Source organism: Idiotropiscis lumnitzeri, chromosome 2 (assembly GCF_059441095.1).
Source record: "Idiotropiscis lumnitzeri isolate Australia: NSW breed Sydney's pygmy pipehorse chromosome 2, RoL_Ilum_1.0, whole genome shotgun sequence".
Taxonomy (NCBI): domain Eukaryota; kingdom Metazoa; phylum Chordata; class Actinopteri; order Syngnathiformes; family Syngnathidae; genus Idiotropiscis; species Idiotropiscis lumnitzeri.
In genome coordinates this window covers 35,319,158-35,346,634 of record NC_142392.1, presented here as the reverse complement: position 1 = coordinate 35,346,634, position 27,477 = coordinate 35,319,158, and the positions used below count along the sequence as shown (strand labels likewise).

General features: G+C 42.3%; 1 protein-coding gene across 1 annotated transcript; it reads left to right on the top strand.

Annotated features, from left to right (window-relative positions):
* Nucleotides 1-27,467, top strand: LOC148342409 (uncharacterized). Its single transcript, XM_088288169.1, has 3 exons — nucleotides 1-25; nucleotides 3,229-4,280; nucleotides 27,387-27,467. Exons 1-3 carry the CDS (start codon nucleotides 1-3, stop codon nucleotides 27,465-27,467), a joined length of 1,158 nt encoding a protein of 385 aa, XP_088144295.1.
* The last annotated feature ends 10 nt before the right edge of the window (nucleotides 27,468-27,477 follow it).

Sequence of the window (27,477 nt, the reverse complement as noted above, 5' to 3'; positions counted from 1 at the left end):
ATGAACCTGTCTCATGCACAGCACCGTCAGTCCCAAACAATACAATAGACCACATCAGATGTGAAAACAAAACCAGCAACAAAAGTAAAATTCAATACATCTCTCAAGTTCATATTTGGGAACTAAAATGTTTCTTCATGTGCATACGGTTCAAATCGTACGTTTTTCCAATGTTGAGAAGAAGATAACAATGATTTGCATCGCAAATGGTGACATCTGTCGGTGAGTTGGTGACAGTGCTCCACAAAGCCAGCAGCCAATCATATCACAGCGGGGTGTGTCCTGCTCTTCCGCTTTAGTGTCGAACAGACTGCGGTTTTCTCGAAGGAAATCCTTTCAGTGCGACTTTGAAAAACGATGCCATCTTTCTTTCATCTCGTCGAACAAAGAGAAGCACACAAGTTATCGCCAAGCACAGATCAAGTGCGGATTTGTTGAGATTGGCGTTTGAAAATGAGTGCAGGAATGACACCCAAGTACAAAGGGGAACTTTCTGGAATAAAAGAAGAGAACGAGCAACATCTTCAACTGCTGGAGGAAATTTGCAACCACCCCCGTGTTGTGCTACACAAAGCAGGTTTGTACACGTTTTAGAATAACCAATAGTGGGGGGTAAACTCCGTGTTTTTTTTCCCGGTTTAAAATTTGAACTGATTATTTAAAATTTTACATATTCCGGTTTTTATATGTTGCTAAAGAAATTAAGTTTGTCATGTCATCAAGTTTCAAAACTATGCTGACAGATGAAGTGTATTTTTATATCCACTGTTGGAGTTGAGCCACTGAGAAAATGAGAAACATTTAGTAAATGAATCTTCAAAGCCAAACTTACTCCAATGCGTGTTCGTTTTTTGTACTCAAGAAGAAAAGGGCCAAATCAAGACTCAACAACAACTGATTAGAGTTCCGATATTTTAGTTTCTTTGATTTCTGGAGTTCAGGAAATAGTACAAATACAGATATCTGGGCGGCTTTTTCTTAATCTGACGAGAAACTGTACTCGGACGAGTACAATCGAAAAATGGCGCGCTGATCTCAGCCCAGCCTCACATTTTATAGGAGGTTTTCTATGTCAAGGGTCATGTAGGTTGAATCGGTCGTCCTTGCTCCTTCCCACGTTCCACGTCCAAGGCTGACCTTCTCAGGCAGGTGGCAGTCTCTCGGTCTCTCCTGCTCACATTCCCCTGTAATCTCGTCAGTGTACAGATTGTGTGGTGTATGTTTTCCCAGATCAAATTGTTGTGTTTTTGGTGTTCCTGATCGCGTCCCTGTGACGTCCTCCCCTGCCCAACTTGATATGTTTGTATCTTCTATGGCCTATGTGGAGAATGTGTTTTATCGTATTTGTCCATGAAGTGCTATCTGGTTTGTCATCAGTTTGACCTGAGCAGACTGAATCTCTTTCTTCTGAATGAAAGTGTGGGTCATGAAAATACTATGTGTGCAAATTTGAGGTCTTACATTTAAACAAAGAAATAGAAATTTAGCATATGAGAATAATATAATGAATCAGTAAACACCATGACTACAATCCCATTCAATCTCATCTATGCACTGCACTTCTACATACATTTGAAAAATGCTTTTTGTTTAATCAATGTTGGCAGAGTGGTACTACGCAGCAGTAGTATCGCGTCCAACTATTTTCAGGATCAGCAAACCAGAATTTCTGTATTGACAGAGGAATAACTGCACACAACCTGTCTCGTCTGACAGTGTGGAAGAAGTGATTTTATTCTGAGGCTACAAAGGATAAAAGGGATGAAAGGGGCGGCACATCATAAGCATGCATGTGACAAAGTAATAAACATACGTAACAAAGTAAGGACTTTGAGAGCACATCTTTAACAATCAATGTTGAACATATTCAGTAAATATGAACCTGCTAAATTAAATAATTGACCTTCGGTCCCGTAAGTGTTTAAAATAATGCCAGCAATCGAAATACAGTGAACCCCCAGTTATCGCGGTTTATGGGGACCGAGACCACCCGCGAAAACTGAAAATCCGTGTAGTAGCGTTGCACCTTCAATAAAAAAAAAGTGTGTGTGTGTGTGTGTATATATATATATATATATATATATATATATATATATATATATATATATATATATGTGTATACATATATATATATATATATATATATATATATATGCTTAATGCTTATGCGTAAGAACCTTTACTCTTCAAACGTAATTTTGTTTTAAAATTTATTTCAAAACAGAAATTTTATAAAAATAAAAAGGGTAATGTCTGAACTTACTCGCAGGATAAATATCATTTTGGGTAAAAAAAAACAAACGTAAATCATACAATAAATAGCGACTCTGATTCCAGGGCCCCTTTAATTCTTTTAGGGATCCAGATTATAATGGAAGCAAAAAGTACCCACGATGAAACTATCTATAAATGCAAAATGAAATACTTGAAAACATATTTTACTTGAAGGATTCCTATTTTATCCATGACATTATGCTGCGATGGCCCCCATCAATAAGTTAGGGTCCAGCAAAAGGTGTTCCATCAGACGCACACGATAGCCTGTGTGTGCTAACTTCAGCTCGCTTCCAGAAACGTCTGTGACTATGTCAGGAATGAAATCGGGCATCGGCCGCAACGTGCTTCCTTTTTAAATGCTCGTTTATCACAGTTATGCTGCTAAAGGGAGGTTTACATCGTAGGACGTAATTTTGTGAAATGCCCCCATGGTCCGGTCCAAGATGGGGTCGCACGCATTGCTCCGTGTGCGGCGGGCACAAGTCAAGGTAGCATGGTAGAAACAATATAAGACAAAGTCGCCGCCTGAGCTTTGACTTGACCAAACCAAATTTGTCTTTTTGTGTCCTGCAGACGTCAGACAAAATGATCTCTGTTCTGTGAAAGAGGAGCCAGACTTGACTCACATCAAAAAGGAGGAAGAGGAGGAGGAGATCAACAAGTCACCAGTGAACGTTGTCCCTTTTAAGACTGAAGATGAAAACAAGGATGAGAGTCAGGACAACAGAGGGGCGGAGCCTGCAAGCAGCAGCTCAAGTCATCACATGACAACAGAAGGTGATGAAGACCACTGGGGGCCATCACAAGCACATAATGAGGACACATTATCAGACGCTCATGACGATGATGATGATACTAATGATGATGATGATGATGATGATGATGATGGGCTAGCCAAAGGTGAAAGGGCATGTCACACTGACTCATTCACTTCAAAGCTGTCTTTAAAAGGGCACAGAAAAACACACAGTGGTGAAAAACCTTTTTCCTGCTCGGTTTGTGGCAAAAGCTTCTCTCGGAAGTCTCATTTAGTAAGGCACACAGGAACGCACAATGGAGAAAAACCTTTTTCCTGCTCAGTTTGTGGCAAGAGTTTCTCTCAAAAGTTTCAATTAAAAATCCACACAAGAAGACACAGTGTTGAAAAATCTTTTTCCTGCTCAGTTTGTGGAAAATGCTTCTCTCAAAATTCAAGTTTAACAAGTCACACAAGAACACACACTGGAGAAAAACCTTTTTCATGCTCAGTTTGTGGAAAAAGCTTCTCTCAAAAGTCGCATTTAACAAGCCACGCAAGAAAGCACAGTGGAGAAAAACCTTTTTCCTGCTCAGTTTGTGGCAAAAGCTTTAATGTAAAGTCATTTTTAACAAATCACACAAGAACACACACTGGAGAAAAACCTTTTTCATGCTCAGTTTGTGGAAAAAGCTTCTCTCAAAAGACACATTTAACAAGCCACGCAAGAACACACAGTGGAGAAAAACCTTTTTCCTGCTCAGTTTGTGGCAAGAGTTTCTCTCGAAGGTCTCATTTAATAATTCACTCAAGAACACACACTGGAGGAAACCATTTTTCTTGCTCAGTTTGTGGCAAAAGCTTTTCTTTTAAGTGGAATTTAAAAACACATACTCGATTACACACTGGAGAAAACCCTTTTTCATGCTCAGTTTGTGGAAAATGCTTCTCTCGAAAGGCAAGTTTAACAGAACACACAAGAAATCACAGTGGAGAACACCCTTTTTCCTGCTCAGTTTGTGGCAAGAGTTGCTCTCGAAAGTCTGATTTAATAAATCACACAAGATCACACACTGGAGAAAAACCATTTTCCTGTTTGGTTTGTGGTAAAAGCTTTTCTCTAAAATCATATTTAACAAGTCACACAAGAACACACAGTGGTGAAAAACCTTTTTCCTGCTCAGTTTGTGGGAAATGCTTCTCTGAAAAGTCACATTTACGATACCACACAAGAACGCACAGTGGAGACAAGCCATTCAGTTGCAGCGTTTGTGCTCAAAAATTCTTTTCTAAAACGGGTGCTGAGAGACACAATTGTGCTGGCGAGAATTGCAGCAATCCTTGGAGCTTAAAAAATGGACAAAAAAAAAACTGAAGGAACTGACTCTTTGTGGTAAGATGTAAATGTGATTTTGAAAAATGTAATTTTGCAAAGCTCTTTTATTGACATTAAGCCAATGTGTTCCGTGCCAGAATAACCATTGTGTCTGAGTGATGATTTATTTTTGTGTTTACATAAAACATGTAAATAAAATTAATTGCCTTTGCCTGGAATAACATTTTTTAACATTATGCTTTTCAGTTGTCTTTTTAATCGTACCTAATGGAAAAGGTGTGAGAAGAAGCGGTGCTTATGAAATCGGTGCCTTCCACAATTATCAATAAAATCACTTGTTCCACTTGCTCAACTGGCCTTCATTACGCTGTGTGAAAAGGTGAAAAACTGAACTAGAAGTTGAACGATAAAAAAAACCAGACCGAGAAACGCAAATCGTCTCAGTTTCTCTCAAAGGTTTTGGAATGTCAGGAGTTGGCAACTTGATGGCGACTGGAGTCAGCGCTGGTTTTCTCGCTGTGTTTGGCTGGCTCGTATATGTATGGTCCATTGAACAAAATTCAAACTCTTCAAATATCCCCTCAGATATATTTAATATTTCGCTTTCTGAATACATTTCTGACGAGCTAAAACCACTTTCTAGGTTGAGCTCTATCAAGCGTTTGGGGCTTGTTGCTAAGCAGAATCTTACTTCGGAAAAAACGTATCATTTTGTCAAATATACTAAATATTTTTTTTCATGCTATATTATATTTTTTATACATTGGATTAGATATATAATGAAATAGGGAAATATTAAAATTGGAAACCACATACAGACTTAATTCAATTAATAACAAATATAGAAACATTTTAGAAATATTGAACTCATTGAGAAGAGTCCTGATCTTGAAATAAATTTTGAATTGTAAAAAATACTAAAAAAATTAATTCAATAACCCGACCCTGGATGAGCGGCAGAAAATGGCTGGATGGATGGAATAATTTAAATTGCATCCAAATTCAAATGAACAAATATGTTAAGAAATATTCAAGTGTGAAATAAAAAGGTTTAAATTGTTGATAATTTTACATATTAAAATAATTTAATAAATATTGTATTATTACATATACAAGCTTAAATATAAATTGAAATAAATGAAAAAAAAAAGTCTTGTATTTTTAAATGGCCTAATATAGATATGGGAAGTAATTCTCTTTATGAAACTATGAAGGGACTGGAGCTCACAGAAGTGACCAGTCTTGGTTCTGAAGTTCCGATGTAACCAGATACTGCCCTGAGAGAAAATAGGCCTGAGCATTGTTTATGGTGGGGGCAATTCTCTCGCCTGGTCAGTGACCTTCCAGGGTATGAGAGTAATTTAAGGTGGTCACGAGTAGACTGGTCGTATCAACGGGGAGACGCATCTGCTCTCCCTCTGGGGGACTTTTGGAGGGAAATCCCGAAGATTAGCGAGATGGAAATGCATATGCAACAAAGGAAAATTAGATATTCATGTCCTATTTGGGCATTCCGTATAAGAAGGGAATGTCTGAGAGGGGGCTCACACGTTTTTGGGGAGACTTCTTTTGACATCAGCATGTGACGAGAATAAAATCTTTCTTCTTTATTTTGTTCTTTTCCATCACCAATCCAGCCTTGCTCGGCTGCCTCTCCGGAAGGCAGCAAGGACCCACACTTCAAAGACAAAATATACTACATATTGAAAGAAAAATAATACTCAAATATTGAAATAAGTATAGAATTGAATGAATAAACAACAAAGAAATAAATACCTCCTGGAAAATATCATTATTTATCAACATTTGTCAACATTTTTCTTTCTTGCACATTCTTAAACAGTCGTAATTTTTTATTTTTTTTACTTTTACTTTTTAAGTTACTTCAGTGCATTTCACACCTGTGCCTTCAAAGAAATCCTACTTCGTCCTACTTGAATGAATCCCCATTAAAATACCATCATTTATGACACCACAGCTGGACAAATAATATCCAGAAACACACTTACGCACCACTGAATAAGTGTTGGACGATATAGCTTCTCTTGAAAGGTCCGACTTGAAAATGTCCTTGCAAGTGGATCTGAAATTAAATCCATGCTTTTCCCTCCTTTGGCCATTGTGGTTTAAAAAAAGCAAGAATATATTTCAGATTTTCGAACGGCCGCCAATTACGACTTTCGGTGTGTTGATTCAGCATCGCGCCGCCCCCTCCCGAGTGAGTATCCAATCACAAAACGCGTTCATCACCCTCAGCGTAAGGTCAGCGAGAAGGCTCACTGTAACCAACTCGTGATCTGATTGGCTATCGCAACCGTCTAACAAATATGAAAGCTCATTGACTTTGACAGAAGAGATGCCCGCACAATTGCATCTTAAGGCCTCGGAACGCATAATGCACGCTCCTCGGATTGTGAAACCTGCCCGGCAACACGAGCGAGCGGAATTCTGATTGGATTCAAAACTCTCACCTCAAAATACAACGCTCAGCTATAATATGACACCAATGCGCCGATTATGATTTTTATTTTTCATTATTGATTATGTTTGGCCAGCAGAGAAGGCCTTGAAGGCCCAACACTGAGTTACTTAATAGCCTAAATTAAACTTTACTTTCATCAATAGAGTTAAAGTTATGCTTTATTGTAGGTGTTATGTAATTAATAGTGAGGGATTGTATTACGATTGCTGGCATTATTTTAAACACTTACGGGACAGAAGGTCAATTATTTAATTTAGCAGGTTCATATTTACTGAATATGTTAAACATTGATTAAACAAAAAGCATTTATCAAATGAATGTAGAAGTGCAGTGCATAGATGAGATTGAATGGGATTGTAGTCATGGTGTTTACTGATTCATTATATTATTCTCATATGCTAAATTTCTATTTCTTTGTTTAAATGTAAGACCTCAAATTTGCACACATAGTATTTTCATGACCCACACTTTCATTCAGAAGAAAGAGATTCAGTCTGCTCAGGTCAAACTGATGACAAACCAGATAGCACTTCATGGACAAATACGATAAAACACATTCTCCACATAGGCCATAGAAGATACAAACATATCAAGTTGGGCCGGGGAGGACGTCACAGGGATGCGATCAAGAACACCCCAAAAACATAATCTGATCTGGGAAAACATACACCACACAATCTGTACACTGACGAGATTACAGGAGAAGGAGAGACGGAGAGACTGCCGCCTGCCTGAGAAGGTCAGCCTTGGACGTGGAACGTGGGAAGGAGCAAGGACGACCGATTTAACCTACATGACCCTTGACAAAGAAAACCTCCTTCCGGTTGCTGGAATATAGAATAGATTTTAAGGTTTTCCAATATTGTTGGCAGTTTCTTGCTTTCGGGGTGTTCCAATGTGGTTCACTTGCTCTGTTCTGTGTTTGTGCTGTTGTCTGTGTGTTAATTGTGACGTTGTTGTGTAATTGTCTAACTGGCTATACGTTGTGTGTGTCCCGTGGCAATTTGTGGCCCTTGCTGTGCTGCGTTCAACTGGGTTGTTGTGTCTCATGTTTATAATTCCCGCGTCTATGTCCTATGATGCTCAATTGGTTTAATGTTAGGGGGTGTAAGAGAAAGTAGAGTGTTAATGTCTGGTGAGTGATGATAAAAAGGAGAGAGTGGGGTTTGCGTCCCACACTCACAACAAAACATGCTTAAAGTAATGTGTGGTGCATACAATATATCGTGTGAAAGTTCAAGCGATCGTGTGAGTGAATGCAACCCTGAAGCAGAACAGGGGGAAACCTAACGGTGATAAGATAAAACTGCCTGATTGGTTGGAGTGGATAAATAATGAAGTTGTGGATATTTTGGTAGTACAGAGAGGAGAATCCAAAACATGGAAAAATCTGTGATAGGATGGACCTTGCTCCGATGAGAGTTACACACTGCTTGAGTCGTAGTTGATTAAAAATGGGGAAATGGTGGGAGTGTAAAATTATGATTGGTATAAAAATTTCAGGGGATGATTAGCAATTAAGGAGAGGATTGGCGATGAAATTACTTGAGATAAAAAGTATATGAAACCGAAACACAAAGGCTTCATTGAGCATGTGTCTTGCGGATGTACAAAATGTGACCATTGGGAACTCTGAGTTGATTAGGAAATTGAAAGAAAAAAGTCAAAGCAAGCAGGGTGAAGAGTGTGGGGAGAGATTGGTGGGGAAAGTGGTGGGAGCAGTTGGATGAGCAGGGGGAGTTGCAGATATGAGGTTGGAAAGATGGGGGTCGAGTGGCCGATGGACGGAAGATGTTTGTGAGGGTTGGAGATGGGGAGGCGTGGCTGGGGTGCGGACAATATATATAAGATATATAATCATACGCAATACCGACAAAGTGCCACGAAAGACGCTGGTGGAAAAACTGACACCAGGGGAATAACGACGGGAACGAAAAAGGCTTGCAAAAGGCAAGGAACAAAATGAACAAAAATCGCTTACCGCAGAAGGGCAAGGAAAACCAATTGAGCTCAACCGAGAAGATCAATAAATGAAAACGGAAACACAAACAATGAACGGGAACAAGGTACACGGAATGCAATAACAAGGTGTCTAGAATTCACAACTTGGGACATGAGCAAGATGAATATTCCGACGCTGAGTAGTCAGCGTGGAGTGTTTAAATAGTGCAGTAATCAATGACTTGACGAGTGACAGGTGCGTGGCTGGTGGGCGCGTCTTTCCAGCCATGACGCCATGAACAGGAACAAGTGCTGGAAGGAAACGCCCCCACTCCAGCTGGGCAAACACAAAACAAAAACATGACAGGACAAAACGGACCATGACACAAAAGGATTAGGTTTTAATTGAAACATTTTATGATCATGTTTAAAGAAAATCTTTAGAACAGGAGATGTCTAGTGTTGGAATTTATCTTTATATCAATGTTAGAATTTAACTTTAACCCAATGTAAACTCAAATAAGTAATCTGACTCCAATTTGCGACCTTACCCAACTCTCACACATCCAACAATATGCGCGCTCGTTCTGCAATAGAAAGGTATCAGGAAGCCGGCATTTTCACACACGAGTGGATTTATTCCTAACACACAAATCTACAACTTGAGTTTGGGTCCCTCTCAATACAGCTCTACACCTCTCATACCACCAGCGAATGTGTTCTACCCCCGAGTTGCCCAGTCCTGATTCATACTATACAACATGCAAAATGGCACAGACAAAGGCATCCTGGCATGATTCTATTGGCTATGTGTATTGCAGTTAACTTTAGCTCGCTCTCATTGGTCTTTCTCCTCCCGCCGAATCCCGTGGCTCCTCCTGCGTGCGATTCCCCCGATGGCCGCTCCTTCCTGGAGTCATCTCGTCTCGCTCAGCACCTTCTGTTTCTAAAACATTCCATTCTTGCACAACCCCCGCAACCAGTTTCTCGCCACCAGTCACACTCTCAGCATTTTACAATATCACATTTTCATACATTGGATGCACCAACATCTAATGAACTATGTTAAGCTCAAACTCTTATATTCCTTTAATAGTCAAAAGTATGAAATCCTTTAAGTGTAACTGAAGTTTAGACCATGCTAATGACCAGACATTCAGGAGAGGAATGCAGGAAGATTAGATCACAGCTGCACCACAGGAGGTGTGAACGAGACCCCTCTGAAACAATGGACTTCCATGCCAGGATCACAAAAGTGGCTCCGAGCCGTCTAACCTTTGTTCAGTTTTAAATTGACTGCCATTTACATTATCCTTTAATCCCTCTCATGACCTCAGACATCTGAGGTCATCACTAGAACACCTTGTTTCATTGCTGCACACGAGCTCGACATCACTTGCCATAAAACTAAAACACATCAAACAATTAGTAAAAGAATAAGAATCAGTAGAAAATTTCCTTCCCTCCTTATGGCCTCAGGTCCCCGAGGCCATCTTTCCATACTCACATCCTGGACTCCCGGAGGGCCACGCTACCTCCGCCTCCTGGGGGTCCTTTTGAGGGATCATCATGTACTGACCCCCAGGAGGGAGTGGCCCCAACGTGCGTTCTATTGTCTTAACAGTTAATGATCTGATACATGGAATACAGCAACATCCGCATAACACCATAATAGCGGCAAACACAGCGATAGAAATCAGTACTGATGCAATCAGGCTTTTATATTTACCAAAGATGTTGAACCAGTCAGAATACCAACTGGTGTCCACACCTGAGTGCTCCTTCATTTTGTTACTTAGCGTGCGCAGACCCTCCAATGCCTTGGTAAGGCGACCGTCAGGAGATGTATTGTTGGGAATCAGAGTACAACACTGATCCCCAAAATACCACACACCCCTCCTCTTTCGGCTGACAACATATCTAAGCTTATTCTGTTCTGGAATGCCATAAGAGACGTGGCAGCCAATTGCTCATGCACTGCCTGGAGTGCTGAGGTGGTAAAATTCGCCAATCGTTGGACATTATAGTGGACATAATTAATCCGGTCCACATTTTTGTTTACTGTAACGAACAGGAAAAGGCTCTCCCATCCTGCCGCAATTTGATCCACCAATTTATACTCGTCAGGGATCCCTCTTGGAACTCCAATTGCATCTATATACGTGGGATCTCCTGCATTCAACCATTCTTGCATGTCCCTTCTCTTCCTGTTAAGGAAGGGGATTCTTCCCCATTGTCCAACACCTTCCCACTCCATTTTGGCCAGATCTAAGGCTGTCACACTAACTGGCATGATCAGCGTTACCAGGGCGCACTTACCTGAGGCATTGGTGGGAAGCCTATCGTACAGCACTTTCTCTCCACACCACAGCCAAACATCATCACGAGCGAGAGGGATTCCTACTGGCAAAGACACATTTTCATTACACCATGACTCCTGGAGATTTCCAATCCCAGGACCAGTCCCATTTAACTTTTAGGCAGGTGAACTTTTGTTTTGCAACTTGGGTGTCAAAAATAGGCTCTTTCTTTTTTATTCCCACATCATTCCATGGGTGTGTCCAATTAAAATTGTACCCAAGTGTTCACCTGTGTCGGTTGTTTACATTTCAGATTTAGCAGTAGTTGTTGTGTCTGTGTCAGCGTCTTACCATCATCTCGCTCTGCTCCATACCATACCATTCCATTACATGCTCCTTTCGCTCCATCACTTCTGTCATCCCGCATCCTATGTTCAAACGCAAACATCGTCCACACAAAGCACACGCCAGCAGGTAAAATAGTCAATAAGTTAAACATTTGCATCGTCATCGTCTTTGTTCAGACTCGAAAGTGTCTGACTTTGATCCAATTCATGCCATCTACACATTCCCTCTCTTGACCTGCCCGTCCGGGCGGTCAACCTCTAAGCTCAACCATGGCGGGCACAAATACTGGGGCCGGGCGCAACTGTGAGCTATGGTACCACTTTTGTCCTGTAGTTCCCAATTGGATGGCGCGTCAGGTACTAGCCAGAACTCTAAACTGTCCTTATCAGCGAGAATGAGTCCACCTCCGGGAAAGCACCCGGAGGTTGATGTACGGAGTGATGTCCGACTCCAGTGATGCTGAGTTCACTGAGTTCAAATATCTAACTGTGTTCCGAGATTACAAATTAAGCCTCGAGCTCACGCTCCAATTTTGACTGTTAATTGACAAATTTTAAAGCAACACAAATGAAATAGTAACCATTTATGCTTAAAATAAAAAATCCCAAAACTATAATAACGCAGATACCGAATTAAACCTCTATTTTTTCTTTTTTTTTTTTTTTTTATGGGAAGAAAAGGTGCTCTACAAGACATAGACAGCTCCAAGACCGCTGCAGTCTTCACCTCCTATTGTCTCATGATTGGCTCAATCCACCTACAGGCTGTGCCCACACTGATTCTGTCAACTGGGGGAGGGGGTAGAGACAGTAAAAACAATCGCGGAGCTGTGGAGCCGAGCCCCAAATCAGTCGGGCCCTGGGTCCACAACACCTCTAGCAGAGACACACACAGAACTACCATTTCCGAGCGACCCTTCCCTGGAAATTTTGAAATTTAGTAATGTTCCCAAAACCAAAGAATTTGTAGTCGGTGCTGATATATGATCTCCCGATTGTGCAACAACTATGGGGTCTAGATCTCTAGTATGATGACGCTCATCAATATTCAATGCGATTTGTGGCTCGGCGAAAGTAAACAATTCATACCATTTCCGCTGCACAGGGACAAGGCACGCGTGCGAGGCAACGCCAGTAGACATAACAAATATATAATTCTAACGCAAGATGCACTCATGACTAAATTTGGATGAGTGCATTTTTGATAAACCAAATCATGTTTGTGATCACATGTACAATGTGATATGTCAATTGGCGAATTGAAAGGGTGGCGGTTGCTAAACCACTCAGACCAGAGCAAGAACGGGGCATACCCACCGCGGGAGGATGGGAACCAGGTTTCAGAGCTGCCCTCAAATGTTCCAGTTCAGTATAGCCACTGGGAAGGAAGAGAGCACGACATATGCTCCCTCCGACGGATGTGCAGAGTCAAGTTCAGTCCCATCCGGGAATGCCACTCGAATTCCAGTGTTCGTTCAGTCAATGGCAGTGACTCAGGCACTCTTGAGAGTCCACATGGCTCAGTGGGGGTTGCGGAAGGAGCTCATAGCTCGCCCCAATATCCAGCACCATCGAAAACTTGTCCATCCACCGTCCCCGGACTGCTAGGACCTGCTAGTCCTCGAATGCTGAAGCTCCGCTGCCCCCTGTCATGGAATGGGGTACGAGCGGGTTTGTGTCAAGTGCGTTGGGAGTGGGTAACGGTGGCGCCCCCTGCGCTGGTGGAGCTCTTTGTGACAGATATGGCACCGGAGGATGGCACATTCCAGAAAGTGGCTCGGCATGGACAGCTCATCACCCAGTGACCCCACACCCCGCAGCAAGAGCACACCCCACTCACAACCCCCGTCTGTAATCACCCATACCTCTTTTACTGCAATCCCAACCTCGTTGACTGGCCTGCTATGGACAGCAGCCAGTCTGCTGTGGCGCTGCGTCACCCGAACCTTGCCCAGAAGCAGCAGAAGTGGAAGGAGCAGCTGCCTCCTTTTTTCTTATCTCCCTTGGCCTTCTAAACCTGCAAGTACAACAATTTTGGTCGCGCTCCTTAATCCAATCCCATATATTCCTTTTCTGATGTCGTGCAAAGTTAGGTACAAAATGTGTTCTACTAGGCCGATTAGCATTATTTCATTCATGGACTATTTCGCCTGATGTCTGCCACTGGAAGGTGCACGCCCTTGTGGACGGCCAACTGGAACAGCTGTGTAATAATGTCGACATTATTGGATGGGTCACTGCCGGAAGTCTCACTCCATTCATGTCTCGCCCTGGCCACATAGACCAGGCCTGTCTCCCTTTTCCCCACCTGAAAGACACAGCAACATCGACCCCAACGGGCCAGAAATATCTGATGCACGGCACAGCCAATCTCACCTGAGGTGTCCCCATTTAGCTGGTGACCATCATGCTGGTCAGCAGATCTGGCCTCGGCCTCAAGTGAGGACAGTTCCTCTTAAATAAATTTTGTCCCGCCTGTAACTCTGTATAAACCTCTTAGTCTGGTGTCTCCTTTGTAGGAGATTTCAACCAACGTGACCTCTTTACAACGTGTGACCTCTTTACAACATGTCGAATAAACCAATGTTGACCTTTCTGCTATCTTTACAGCTGTGAGAGCTGTTACTAACGCCTCCTTCCCCCTTGGGTAATTACAAATGTCTTATCTTCAAACTTCCTACAAGCACCCAGTATCCTGGTTTCACCCATTTTGTGCCCCTGCTGGGAGACAGAAAGATCCTTGTCACTCTAAATATGCGCCTGTCTTTTGTTTTCCTAACACTTTTCACATATGGTCAACTAAAGTTGCTTCAACCTCTATTTCCCATATGTTCTTAAATTTGAGGTATTCTATAAGTTCTTCCAAACAGTGTTTTACAATGTCTCAGTCATAAATACAATGAACTACGTTACAATGAAAATATCAGAATAACATTCATACATCCAACATGAGACACGTGCTTGAGACCACTTCAGGGTCATTTTTGTCTGAAATATCTCCTCTACAACAACTTACCCTTGCGTTAAGTGAGTAATTTTCCATAAAAACAGTGCCACTAATTCGACATTAACTTCAAGTATCACTGCTGTGGTGCTGTATTATATGGAAAAGTCTAAACAATCCAAGAAAATTTTGCCCTATCCTGGACTGGGTGTGTGTTATCTAGTCGCGCATCCAATGTGAATATGTCTTATATCTCCCTCCTTGTTGAGGAGAACCTCTGGGATGGTAGTGGTGAGGCGCTATTTGAAGCAGTCTCTGGCCTTCTGGTCACACTGGTCACATGTCACCTCAAACCTGTGGACAGAACTGGACGAGTGGCACTTGCCAGTGAGAATGAGAAGGGGTAAATTATCTTCCTTCCAAAACTTTCAGTTTTGCATAAATTTTGTGTAATAACGTCAATCAATCATTCACTTGATGCCTGAATTTAATTACTCCAATCTATCTCCAAAAACAATTTCAAAATCAATACTCGGGAGTGCAATAGGGATTCAGGTTGATCAGGCCTGTCCACCCATCGCATCCTAAGTACTGTAAGGGCTTGCCGGTGACCTCAAACAATTTTCTGTCCTGAGGCCCGTCCCTACAACATTCACTCAAACCACATATGCATACAAACACTTTTCTTTCACACTGTCATTCACCAAACGATACTTTCCAATTCCACACAGAGACCCCTCCCTTGGCGCGTCCGCCTTGATTTCACTGAGATTTGTGCTGGCAGATCCATAATTTTGCCTTAATTTAGCCAGCGTATGCCAAAATTCACAACTGTGGGTCTCTGGATTTTCCCATTCACTCCCCGTGAAGTTGTTTCTCCTCTCCTGGACGCAGCTGACGAAACTGCACCTGTGACATCAAACAGCTCATAGATGCGAATGTTAGCAGTCTGGTATTTATGGAATGATGTCATATCCTCTAAAATTGTCATGTCAGCGTTCGCGTCGTACAGTCAAACAAAAACATCTGTCTTCCACCTTTGTCACATTTAATACACATCAGTTAATAAATCATCTACAAAACTATTTAGTCCAACTTTAAATTTGGTAAACCAATCTCCAATGGCTAGATATTCCCCTTTCCAAAGATTTTCTTTCAACATGTTCATAGAATACTTCACTTAAAACTTATCCCAAAACCATAATCCCTTTGCTTAAAATTTAAATTTTAATAAGATTGTCGCCGCCCTGCTGTTCCTCAGGCATCCCCTGCATGTTTCAGTGTTTAACTTGTGTTCTAATTCCCTGCTAATTTGTATTTATTGTTAGGTTGAATACATATATTTTATCCCGTACCATACTACACTAGCACTGTAAAAAAAAACTGCTCCACAGTGCGACCCATGCTCGACCACATTAGAACACCTCAAGTAGAGGCAGATGCCTGAAGATTAGATCGTCAGCAACATCGAGGGGGGTGCCGAGACACACCTCTGAAACAAAAAGACTGTGACCTTCTTTCGAGAGCACCAAAAGGCATATCTTCCTTTTCAATCAGTTAACGACTGCCATTGATGCCTGTTTTTCCTCTTGTGTCTGAAATGTTTACATGTTCCTGCTGGTGCTTCCCCCCCCCGGGGCCAGCACGGGCGTCTCCACACTCCCCTGCTGTTCTCCTTGCACCCTCTCTCTCATTATTCACAGCCTGTTCGATCAATTGTATGGTCGCTGGTGTCATCTGTGAATCGTTATCTTTTGCATCTCAAACCATTCTGCTCCCCCCCCATTAATGGCGCCGTCGGATCGGGCGGCGGCTCAAACACATACTGTTGCGAGTCTGGCAACTGTGGATGAATGCCTCTCAGACATTCCGTCTTTTCTTCCGCTTTTTCAATCACTTCATCCTCTTTCTCTGACTTCCTCCCCCTACTTGGGAACGAGCATCTAACTTCAAAGAGCTGTTAACTCTTTGTTAGAGCACACTCATGATTTTACGATTACACCTATACTCATTGCCTTCTGTAAAATCTTTCTCACTCTTATTTTTTTTCCTTTAATTTTCCAAATTCACTGTAGCCTTACCAAAGCCACTCAAACAATCAAGGTATCAAATCACAAACTACAAAGTCAGGAACCACCTATGCTCTTGCAAAGTTTTCTCATGCTCTCAAAAGCTTCATTCAATTATGATTTCTTAACACCAATCTTTTTTCTTTGTGTCATTTCCATCTGTGCATTTCATTCCAGTTACTAATTACAGTTACCTTAATAGAAAGACCATCAACTAAAGTATGAAACATAAAATATTTATTTCTTCAATTCCTCCTTACAGCAGACCCTAATTCTTATCCTTTTCATTTGTTCAAGTCACACCTTCTTCAATACTGCCTGTTTAATCATCCTCCTTTCAATGGAACATTAATTGTTCCTTTCTCTTTTCTTATTGAACTTCCAATCTCTACACTGACACAATTTCTTCTCTTTTCTCTAGCTTTCTTTCTTTCTCTTTTCTTATTTCATCCCTACTTCATGTTTTTCTTCTCTTTTTTTATGTTTCATTTTTATGAATTTATCCTTAATCTCCGTGCCACACCCGAGACCACTATCACACTTACTCTCCTTCGCCATCTTGAAATCCACTCGTGTGTGTCCCAACCACTTCTTACGCAGAACAATTTTAGCCTTCACATTCACACAGCTTCCACACAGACACGTAAATCCCAGATTTTAAACCGTGTCCCGATACGTAAATCCCAGATTTTATACCGTATCTTAACCACGAATAGTTCCAAACTATTCTAGTAGGTAAATCCCAGATTTTACACTACTATCGTCCACACTTTTACACTTATTTATTTATACATTTTAACGCCGTTCCACTCCGCCTTCCTCTTATAATTTAGCGTTGCCAATATGCAGAATTTGAAAAGGATCTGCTTACCTTATGTCACTGTGGGCCCAAGAGGAAGGCCGGTCAGAAGTGTGGCTCCTTTATCCTTTAATCTTTATCAGGTCGTCACCTGGTGTGGACGTGGGCCCCAGGCCCGAGTCCCAGACTCTTGTGGTTTTTCCTGAAGCCCCAGGCTTCCTTTGAGCCCCAGGCTCTTGAAGCCCCAGGCTTCTCTTCTTTTCTTAGAGTCCCAGACTCTCTTTGAAGTCCCAGACTTCTATTACCTCTCATGCATCACGTCAGGGTCACCATAAATTGTTGGAATTTATCTTTATATCAATGTTAGAATTTAACTTTAACCCAATGTAAACTCAAATAAGTAATCTGACTCCAATTTGCGACCTTACCCAACTCTCACACATCCAACAATATGCGCGCTCGTTCTGCAATAGAAAGGTATCAGGAAGCCGGCATTTTCACACACGAGTGGATTTATTCCTAACACACAAATCTACAACTTGAGTTTGGGTCCCTCTCAATACAGCTCTACACCTCTCATACCACCAGCGAATGTGTTCTACCCCCGAGTTGCCCAGTCCTGATTCATACTATACAACATGCAAAATGGCACAGACAAAGGCATCCTGGCATGATTCTATTGGCTATGTGTATTGCAGTTAACTTTAGCTCGCTCTCATTGGTCTTTCTCCTCCCGCCGAATCCCGTGGCTCCTCCTGCGTGCGATTCCCCCGATGGCCGCTCCTTCCTGGAGTCATCTCGTCTCGCTCAGCACCTTCTGTTTCTAAAACATTCCATTCTTGCACAACCCCCGCAACCAGTTTCTCGCCACCAGTCACACTCTCAGCATTTTACAATATCACATTTTCATACATTGGATGCACCAACATCTAATGAACTATGTTAAGCTCAAACTCTTATATTCCTTTAATAGTCAAAAGTATGAAATCCTTTAAGTGTAACTGAAGTTTAGACCATGCTAATGACCAGACATTCAGGAGAGGAATGCAGGAAGATTAGATCACAGCTGCACCACAGGAGGTGTGAACGAGACCCCTCTGAAACAATGGACTTCCATGCCAGGATCACAAAAGTGGCTCCGAGCCGTCTAACCTTTGTTCAGTTTTAAATTGACTGCCATTTACATTATCCTTTACTAGCAATTGATGAGAGGTTTGCCAAGTATAAAGTTGGATTAAATAGTTCGGCAGCTGATTTATTAACTGATGTGTATCAAATGTAACAAAGGTGGACGACAGATGTTTTATGACTTTGCGACACCAGCCCTGACATGACAACTTTTAAGGGACAAGACAGCATTCCAGAAATACCAGACTAACATCCGCATCTATGAGCTGTTTGACGTCACAGGAGCAGGATCGTCAGCTACGTCCAGGAGGAACAGAAGAAACGATTTCACGGAGACTGAATGGGAAAATCCACAAACGCACAGTGGTAAACTTTGGCATATGCTGGCTAAATTGAGGCTAAATTAGCGCCGAGGGAGGGGTCTCTGTGTGGAATTGGAAAGTATCTTTTTGGTGAATGAAAGTGTGACAGAAAAAGTGTTTGTATGTCTAAGTGGTTTGAGTGAATGTTTAAGGGACGGGCCTCAGGAAAGAAACCTGATTGAGGGCACCGGCAAGCCCTAACAGCACGTTGGATGCAATGGGCGGACAGGTCTGATAAACCTGGATCCCTATTGCACTCCCAAGTACTGATTTTCAAATTGTTATTGGAGACAGATTGGACTAATCAAATTCAAGCATCAAGTGAATGATTGATTGACGTTATTACACAAAATTTATGCAAAACTGAACGTTTCAGAAGGGAGGTAATTTACCCCTTCTCACTGGCAAGTGCCACTCCTCCAGTTCTCTCCACAGGTTTGAGGTGACATGTGACCGGTGTGACCAGAAGGTCGGAGAACGCTTCAAATAGCGCCGCATCACGCCCATCCCGGAGTTTCTCCTCAACAAGGAGGGAGATATAAGATATTCTAAGTTAGGTTCCATGAAAACAGATTAAGATATAGTTGTTGCTTTAGCCTGCTCATGTGCTCCGCAGTTTTAATATTCACATTGGGTGCACGAATAGATAACACACACCCAGTCCAGGATAGAGCAGAATTTTGTTGTATTGTTAAGACTTTTCCATAATATAGGGCACCACAGCGGTGATACTTGAGGTTAATTTGGGTGGTGGCGCTGTTTTTATGAAAAATACTCACTTAACGCAAGGGTAGGTTCTTCATAGAGGGGATTACAGAGTTACATGCGGGACAAAATTTACTTGTCAGGAACTGTCCTTACTTGAGGCCGAGGCCAGACCTACAGACCAGCATGACGGTCACCGGCTGAATGGGGACACCTCAGGTGAGATTGGCCGTGCCGTGCATCAGATATTTCTGGCCCTGTTGGGGCCGAAGTTGCTGTATCTTTCAGGTGGGGAGCGGAGGAGACAGGCCTGGTCTATGTGGCCAGGGCGAAACGTGAATGGAGTGAGACTTCCCGCAGTGACCCATCCATTAATGTCGTCATTCCGCAGCTGTTCCAGTTGGCCGTCCTTAGGGCGTGTCCTTCCGGTTACGGACATCATGTGAAACAGTCCATCAATGAAAAAATGCTAATGAGTCTCAGGAGAACAATTTTTTTTTACATCATTTTGCACGACATCAGAAAATGAAAATGTGGGATTGGATTAAGGAGCGTTACTAAAAATTGTTGTACTTGCAGGTTCAGGTGGCCAAGAGGGCTAAAAATTATAAAATTAAAAAAATGAAAAAAAAGGGGTGGGGCAGCTAATGCATGCAGCTCCCTTTGCACCTGCGCCTTCCGCTTCTGCTGCTCCTAGGCAAGGTTCGGGTGACGCGGCACCACAGCAGACTGGCTGTCCGTACCCGGCCGGTCAACGAGGTCGGGATTGCGGTCACAGAGGTAGGGGTGGTTATAGACGGGGGTTGTGAGTGGGGTGTGCTTTTGCACCGGAGTGTGGGGTCACTGGGTGATGAGCAGTCCATACCGAGCCACTTTCTGGAATGTGCCATCCTCTGGTCCGGTGCCATTCCTGTCGCCCAGAGCTCCACCAGCGCAGGGGGCGCCACCGTTACCCACTCCCAACGCACTATTGACACCAACCCGCTGGTACCCCATTCCATGACAGGGGGCCGCGGAGCTCTCCTCCATTCCACTGGCTGAACTGAAACATCTGAGGGCAGCTCTGAAACCTGGTTCTCCATCCTCCCGTGGTGGGTATGCCCTGTTCCTGATCCAACCTCCACCCATTCACCAATTGCCCCAGTACATTGTACACTGTACATATGATCGCACACATGATTTGGTTTATCAAAATGCATTCATCCAAATTTAGTCAGGAGTTCATCTTGCATTAGAATTATATATGTGTTATGTCTACCGGCGTTGCCTCGCATGCGTGCCTTGTCCCTGAGCAGCAGAAATGGTATGAATTGTTTACTTTCGCCAAGCCACAAATCGCATTGACTATTGATGCGCGTCTTCATACTAAAGATCTAGGCCCCATGGTAAAGCGGTGTGTCGAGGCGGTTGGCTGGGTTCAGACGTCTATTACAAATGTTGAATACTCTGCGTCACTAACAGGGTATCATACTTCAGCACCCACTACAAATTCTTCGGTTTTGGGAACGTGACTTAATTTCAAAATTTCACGAAACGGGACACTCGGGAGAGGTAGCTCTGTGTGCGTCGCTGCCGGAGGGGTTGTGGACACGGGGCCCGACTGATTTTGGGCTCTGCTCCACAGCTCCCCCAATATTTTTACTGTCTCTACACCCTCGCCCAGTTGACAGAATCAGAGTTGGCACAGCCTGGAGGTGGAGGGAGGCCTTCGGGAGACAATAGGAGGTGAAGACTGCAGCGGTTCTTGGAGCTGTCTACGTCTTGGAGAGCACCTATTCTTCCCGTAAAAAATGGTTTAATTTGGTATCTGCGTAATTCTAGTTGTGGGATTTTTATTTTATTTTTTATTCTCATAAATGGTTGCTATTTCATTTGGCTTGCTTTAAAGATTTGCCAAAAAACAGTCAAAATTGGAGCGTTAGCTCAGGGCTTAATTTATAATTTATTATAATTTATAATTTATAATCTCTAAACAGCTAGATATTTGAACTCAGTGAACTACATTTTCTTGAATTCAGGAATAATTTGCCCATCTTGCAAAGCCAAATTCTAACATTGTGCCATATTAGCTGGATATCATAAGGACATTATTGCGAACCAACACTGCTGGATTGTGGTGATTATCGGCAAAACTAAATGTATACGTTGGAAAATTGTTTCTGGGGGCAATGCCTGTGAGGATGCCACTGTCTAGATTATATACAAAGAAAGCTTTTACAACAGTCTGGGAATTGAAATAGATATAGATATAAAATTTGGTGGGTCTACGTTAATTACAATATCTTATTCAAGTGACTGATACAAGCTTCACAAACAAGTTTAAAAAGGTGATTGAGTGCAATTAATGACGGTAGTGTTGCAATTATTTAGTTAAGAATTTTAATTGCGGGACGGCACTAGTTAATTTGTTACTTTTTGTTGTCTAATATAACTTTGATTGGGATCGACCCCACTAGGGGGTGGGGTCATAGTATATTTCTTGCCGCATGCATTTTTTGTGGCCACAGGTTGCGTTTTCATTTTCATGGTAAGATATTTTTTCGGCGGGGATTGAAGGATTGTATTACGATTACTGGCATTATTTTAAACACATACGGGACAGAATGTCGATTATTAAAGTTAGCAGGTTCATATTCACTGAATATTTTAAACATTGATGAAACAAAAAGCATTTATCAAATTGAATTAGAAGCACGGGTCACAAGAATGACTGGGATTGTAGGCCTGATGTTTACTGATTTATTATATTATTCTTATATGCTAAATTTATAGTACTTAGTTTAAATGTGTGAACTTTATTGAAATTCTCAGTCGTGAGAACAAATTTGCCTACATAGCATTTCCATGAGCTGCCCTCACATTCACAGCACTTCATGGACAAAGACGACAAAGCACATTCTCCACATTGCACTGGAGGACTCACACAGACGCTATCGCAAAAAACACATTCCGAAAGACATAACAATTGGAGATCGGAGCACACGCACATACACACTTGAACATACACGTGCACATACACACGCACATTCACATGCACATACACGGACACATACACGTATACCTGCATATACATGCACACCGACAAGATTCCAGAGGAATGCCAGCGGGGAGAGAGACGGAGAGACTGCCCGCCGGAGAAGGCCAGACTTGGCGTTCCAGTCTTGGGGACCAGACGGGAATCAACTATCCAGACGATGACTAACCTGGGGAGGACCTTCCCTTTGACGTGGACCCGTGCCGTGGGAGGGAGCGAGGACAACCGATTCAACCTACATTACCCTTGACTTAAAAAACTCCTATAAAAACTGAAGCTGGGCTGAAAGATGGTGCGCATTTTTCGACTGTGCTCGCCCGAGTGCAGTTTATCGTGAGATTAAGAAAAAGCCACCCAGATATCTGTCTTTGTACTATTTCCTGAACTCCAGAAATGGAAGAAACTAAATATCGGTACTCTAATCAGTTGTTGAGTCTTTATTTGACCCTTTTCTTCTTGAGTACAAAAACCGAACACGCATTGGCGTAAGTTTGGCTTTTAAAGGTTGATTTACAAACTACTTCTCATTTCCATGGCGACCCAACTCCAACAGTAACTGTAATGATAGCAGTTATATCATTAGTCACTAGTTGGCAGTATTGCCTGACGTGTGTTTGGTTACCAGACAAACAAGTGTGTCTGCACATAGACGAGAATGCAAGTCAGTAAATAAAGAGACACAAGCTTGCAGCATCACGTTACCTGCGTGACTTCTTAAGATAGAAGACAGAACATTACATGGTACCAGGTCGCGGGTCAAGAAAAGGACTGACGCGAGATGGACTGCGTAAGGCCACCAGAAGCGCTGAAAATGACGGGAAATGTGGACGCGAGTTGGCGAGCTTTCAAGCAACAATTCCTGCTCTACCTTGCCGCCGAGGGAGTCGGTAACAGAGCGGACGAAAGAAAAATAGCCCTTTTGCGAACCAATGCCGGAGACGAGGCCATCGAGGTATTAAACACCTTTGTTTATGATGAACCCGAAGATAAAGACAAGTTTGAAAAGGTCCAGTGGATTTAATTGCAGATACACTTGCAAGGACATTTTCAAGTCGGACCTTTCAAGAGCAGCTATATCGTCCAACACTCACTTAGTGGTGCGTAAGTGTGTTTCTGGATATTATTTGTCCAGCCGTGGTGTCATAAATGATGTTATTTTGATGCGGATTCATTCAAGTAGGACAAAGTAGGACTTCACTGAAGGCACAGGTGTGAAATGCACTGAAGTAACTTAAAAATTAAAAGTAAAAAACTTACGATTGCTTAAGAATGTGCAAGAAAGAAAAATGTTGACAATAATTTTATTTTCCAGGAGGTATATATTTTTTTGGTGTTAATTCATTCAATTCTATACTTATTTCAATATTTGAGTATTATTTTTCTTTCAATATGTAGTATATTTTGTCTTTGAAGTGTGGGTCCTTGCTGCCTTCCGGAGAGGCAGCCGAGCAAGGCTGGATTGGTGATGAAAAAGAACAAAAGAAAGAAGAAAGATTTGATTCTCGTCACATGCTGATGTCAAAAGAAGTCTCCCCAAAAACGTGTGCGTGTGCGCTCCGCACACGTGCGAGCCCCCTCTCAGACATTACCTTCTTACAAGGAATGCCCAAATAGGATATGAATATCTAATTTTCCTTTGTTACATATGCATTCCCATCACGCTAATCTTCGGGATTTCCCTCCAAAAGTCCCCCAGAGGGAGAGCAGATGCGTCTCCCCGTTGATACGACCAGTCTACTCGTGACCACCTTAAATTACTTCCATAACCTGGAAGGTCACTGACCTGGCGAGAGAATTGCCCCCACCATAAACAATGCTCAGGCCTATTTTCTCTCAGGGCAGTATCTGGTTACATCGGAACTTCAGAACCAAGACTGGTCACTTCTGTGAGCTCCAGTCCCTTCATAGTTTCATAAAGAGAATTACTTTCCAGATCTAAATTAGGCCATTTAAAAATACATGACTTTTTAAAAATGTATTTCAATGTATATTTAAGCTTGCTTATGTAATAATACAATATTTATTCAATTATTTTAATATGAAATTATATCAATATTAATTTAAACCTTTTTATTTCACACTTGAATATTTCTTAACATATTTGTTCTTTTGAATATGTGTGCAATTTAAATTATTCCATCCATCCAGCCATTTTCTGCCGCTCATCCAGGGTCGGGTTATTGAATTATTTTTTTAGTATTTTTTATAATTCAATATTTATTTCAAAATCAGGACTCTTCTCAATTAGTTCAATATTTATAAAATGTTTCTATGATTATTAATTGAAGTAAGGCTGTATGTGGTTTCCAATTTTAAATTTTAATATTTTCCTATTTCAATATATAAATAATCCAATGTATAAAAAATATAATAAAGCATGAAAAAAAATATTTGGTATATTTTTCCGAAGTGAGATTCTGCTTAGCAACAAACCCCAAACGCTTGATAGAGCTCAACCTAGAAAGTGTATTTAGCCAGTCAGAAATGTATTCAGAAAGTGTAATATTAAATGTATGTGAGGGGATATTTGAAGAGTTTGAGTTATGTTCAATGGACCATACATATACGAGCCAGCCAAACACAGCGAGAAAACCAGCGCTGACTCCAGTCGCCATCAAGTTGCCAACTCCTGACATACCAAAACCTTTGAGAGAAACTGAGACTATTTGCATTTCTCTTTCTGGTTCTTTTTATAGTTCAACTTCTAGTTCAGTTTTTCACCTTTTCACGGCGTAATGAAGGCCAGTTGAGCAAGTGGAACAAGTAATTTTATTGATGATTGTGGAAGGCCCGATTTCACAAGCACCGTGTCTTCTCACACTTTTTCCATTAGGTACGATTAAAAAGACAACTGAAAAGCATAAAAAATGTTGTTCCAGGCAAAGGCAATTAATTTTATTTACATGTTTGATGAAACACACAAAAATAAAATCATCACTCAGACACGTTGCTTCTTCTGGCACGGATCACATTGGCTTAGTGTCAATAAAAAAGCTTTGCAAAATTCAATATATCATATTTTATTCAAAATCAAAATTTACATATTACCACAAAGAGTCAGTTCCTTCAGTTTTTTGTTTTCTTTTTTTTATGCTTCAAGGATCGCTGCTTTTCTCATCAATCTTCGCATGCTGTTTAGTGGCGAATTTTTTAGCACAAACGCTGCAACTGAATGGCTTTTCTCCACTGTGCGTTCTTGTGTGTCTTCGTAAATGCGACTTTCGAGAGAAACTCTTGGCACAAACTGAGCAGGAAAAAGGTTTTTCTCCAGTGTGTATTCTTTTGTGTGCTATTAATCTTGTCTTTTGAGAGAAACCTTTTCCGCAAACTGAGCTGGAAAAATGTTTTTCTCCACTGTGCGTTCTTGTGTGCCTTACAAAATGAGACTTTTGAGAGAAGCTTTTGCCACAAACCGAGCAGGAAAAAGGGTTTTCACCACTGTGTGTTTTTCTGTGCCCTTTTAAAGACAGCTTTGAAGTGAATGAGTCAGTGTGACATGCCCTTTCACCTTTGGCTTGCCCATCATCATCATCATCATCATTAGTATCATCATTGTCATGAGCGTCTGATAATGTGTCCTCATTATGTACTTGTGATGGCCCCCAGTGGTCTTCATCACCTTCTGTTGTCACGTGATGACTTGAGCTGCTGCTTGGAGGCTCCGCCCCTCTGTTGTCCTCACTCTCATCCTTGTTTTTATCTTCAGACTTTATATGGACAACGTTCACTGGTGACTTGTTGATCTCCTCCTCCTCCTCCTCCTCCTTTTTGATGTGAGTCAAATCTGGCTCCCCTTTCACAGAACAGAGATCATTTTGTCTGACGTCTGCAGGACACAAAAAGACAAATTTGGTTTCGTCAAGTCAAAGCTCAGGCGGCGACTTTGTCTTATATTGTTTCTACCGTACTACCTTGACTTGTACCCGCCGCACACGGAGCAATGCGTGCGACCCCAACTTGGACCGGACCATGGGGGCATTTCACAAAATTACGTCCTACGATGTAAACCTCCCTTTAGCAGCACAACTGTGATAAACGAGCATTTAAAAAGGAAGCACGTTGCGGCTGATGCCAGTTTTAATTCCTGACAGAGTCACAGACGTTTCTGGAAGCGAGTTTAAGTTAGCACACACAGGCTATTGTGTGCGTCTGATGGAACACCTGTTGTGGGACCCTAACATATTAATGGGGGCCACTGGGGGCCATCGCAACATAATGTCATTGATAAAATAGGAATCCTTCAAGTGAAATATGTTTACAAGTATTTCTGTTAGGTTCGCCGGTCGGCGAGGAGGGGGTGGACCCAAAATGCGAGGAAGCCGGGATTAGGGTTACTTAAAGGGAATTTATTCAACAAAACGAAACCAAAAGGCAACAAGGTACTAGGGACAAAATAATAAAACAATGAGGGCGAACAAGGGCGCGACAGGACAGAACTGAACTAGACTGTGAAACGGGGACAATAACAAGTGACTACGAGCTATGATCAGGAATGACAGCAAAGAGTAACGGTGTCATGAGAAAAGGGCAAAGCAATTGCAGTGCTGTCCGCAAATGGGGCAATGCACCAACGCGGAGCTGTCGGCACGGGGTGGTTAAGTAGTCCATTGATTAGGGGAGCAGATGGGAGTCAGGTGTGCGGGGCTAACGGGGAACAGGTGCGTGGCTGGTGGGAACGGAGAGCTGAGGGGAAACGCCCCTACTCTGACTGGGGTAAACAAAAACAAGGACAAGGCATGGGACGTGAAAAATGACAACAAAGCCCTGCCATGACCGACACAGATCATGACAGTACCCCTCCCAAAACAACAAGGAGAAAAAAAAAAAAAAATTGTCCAAAAACGAGGGTGGGCGGGAGGGGACCACGGCCCGCGCTCGACGGATGTCCGGGGGGCCAGACCAGTGAGTCCCTTCGTGGCCCTTCAGGCGGCCGTCCGGGTGGCCAGACCTGCAAGTCCCGCCGTGGCCATTCGGGCGGACGTCCGGGAGGTCCAGATCGCCGCATGAAGTACGGCGA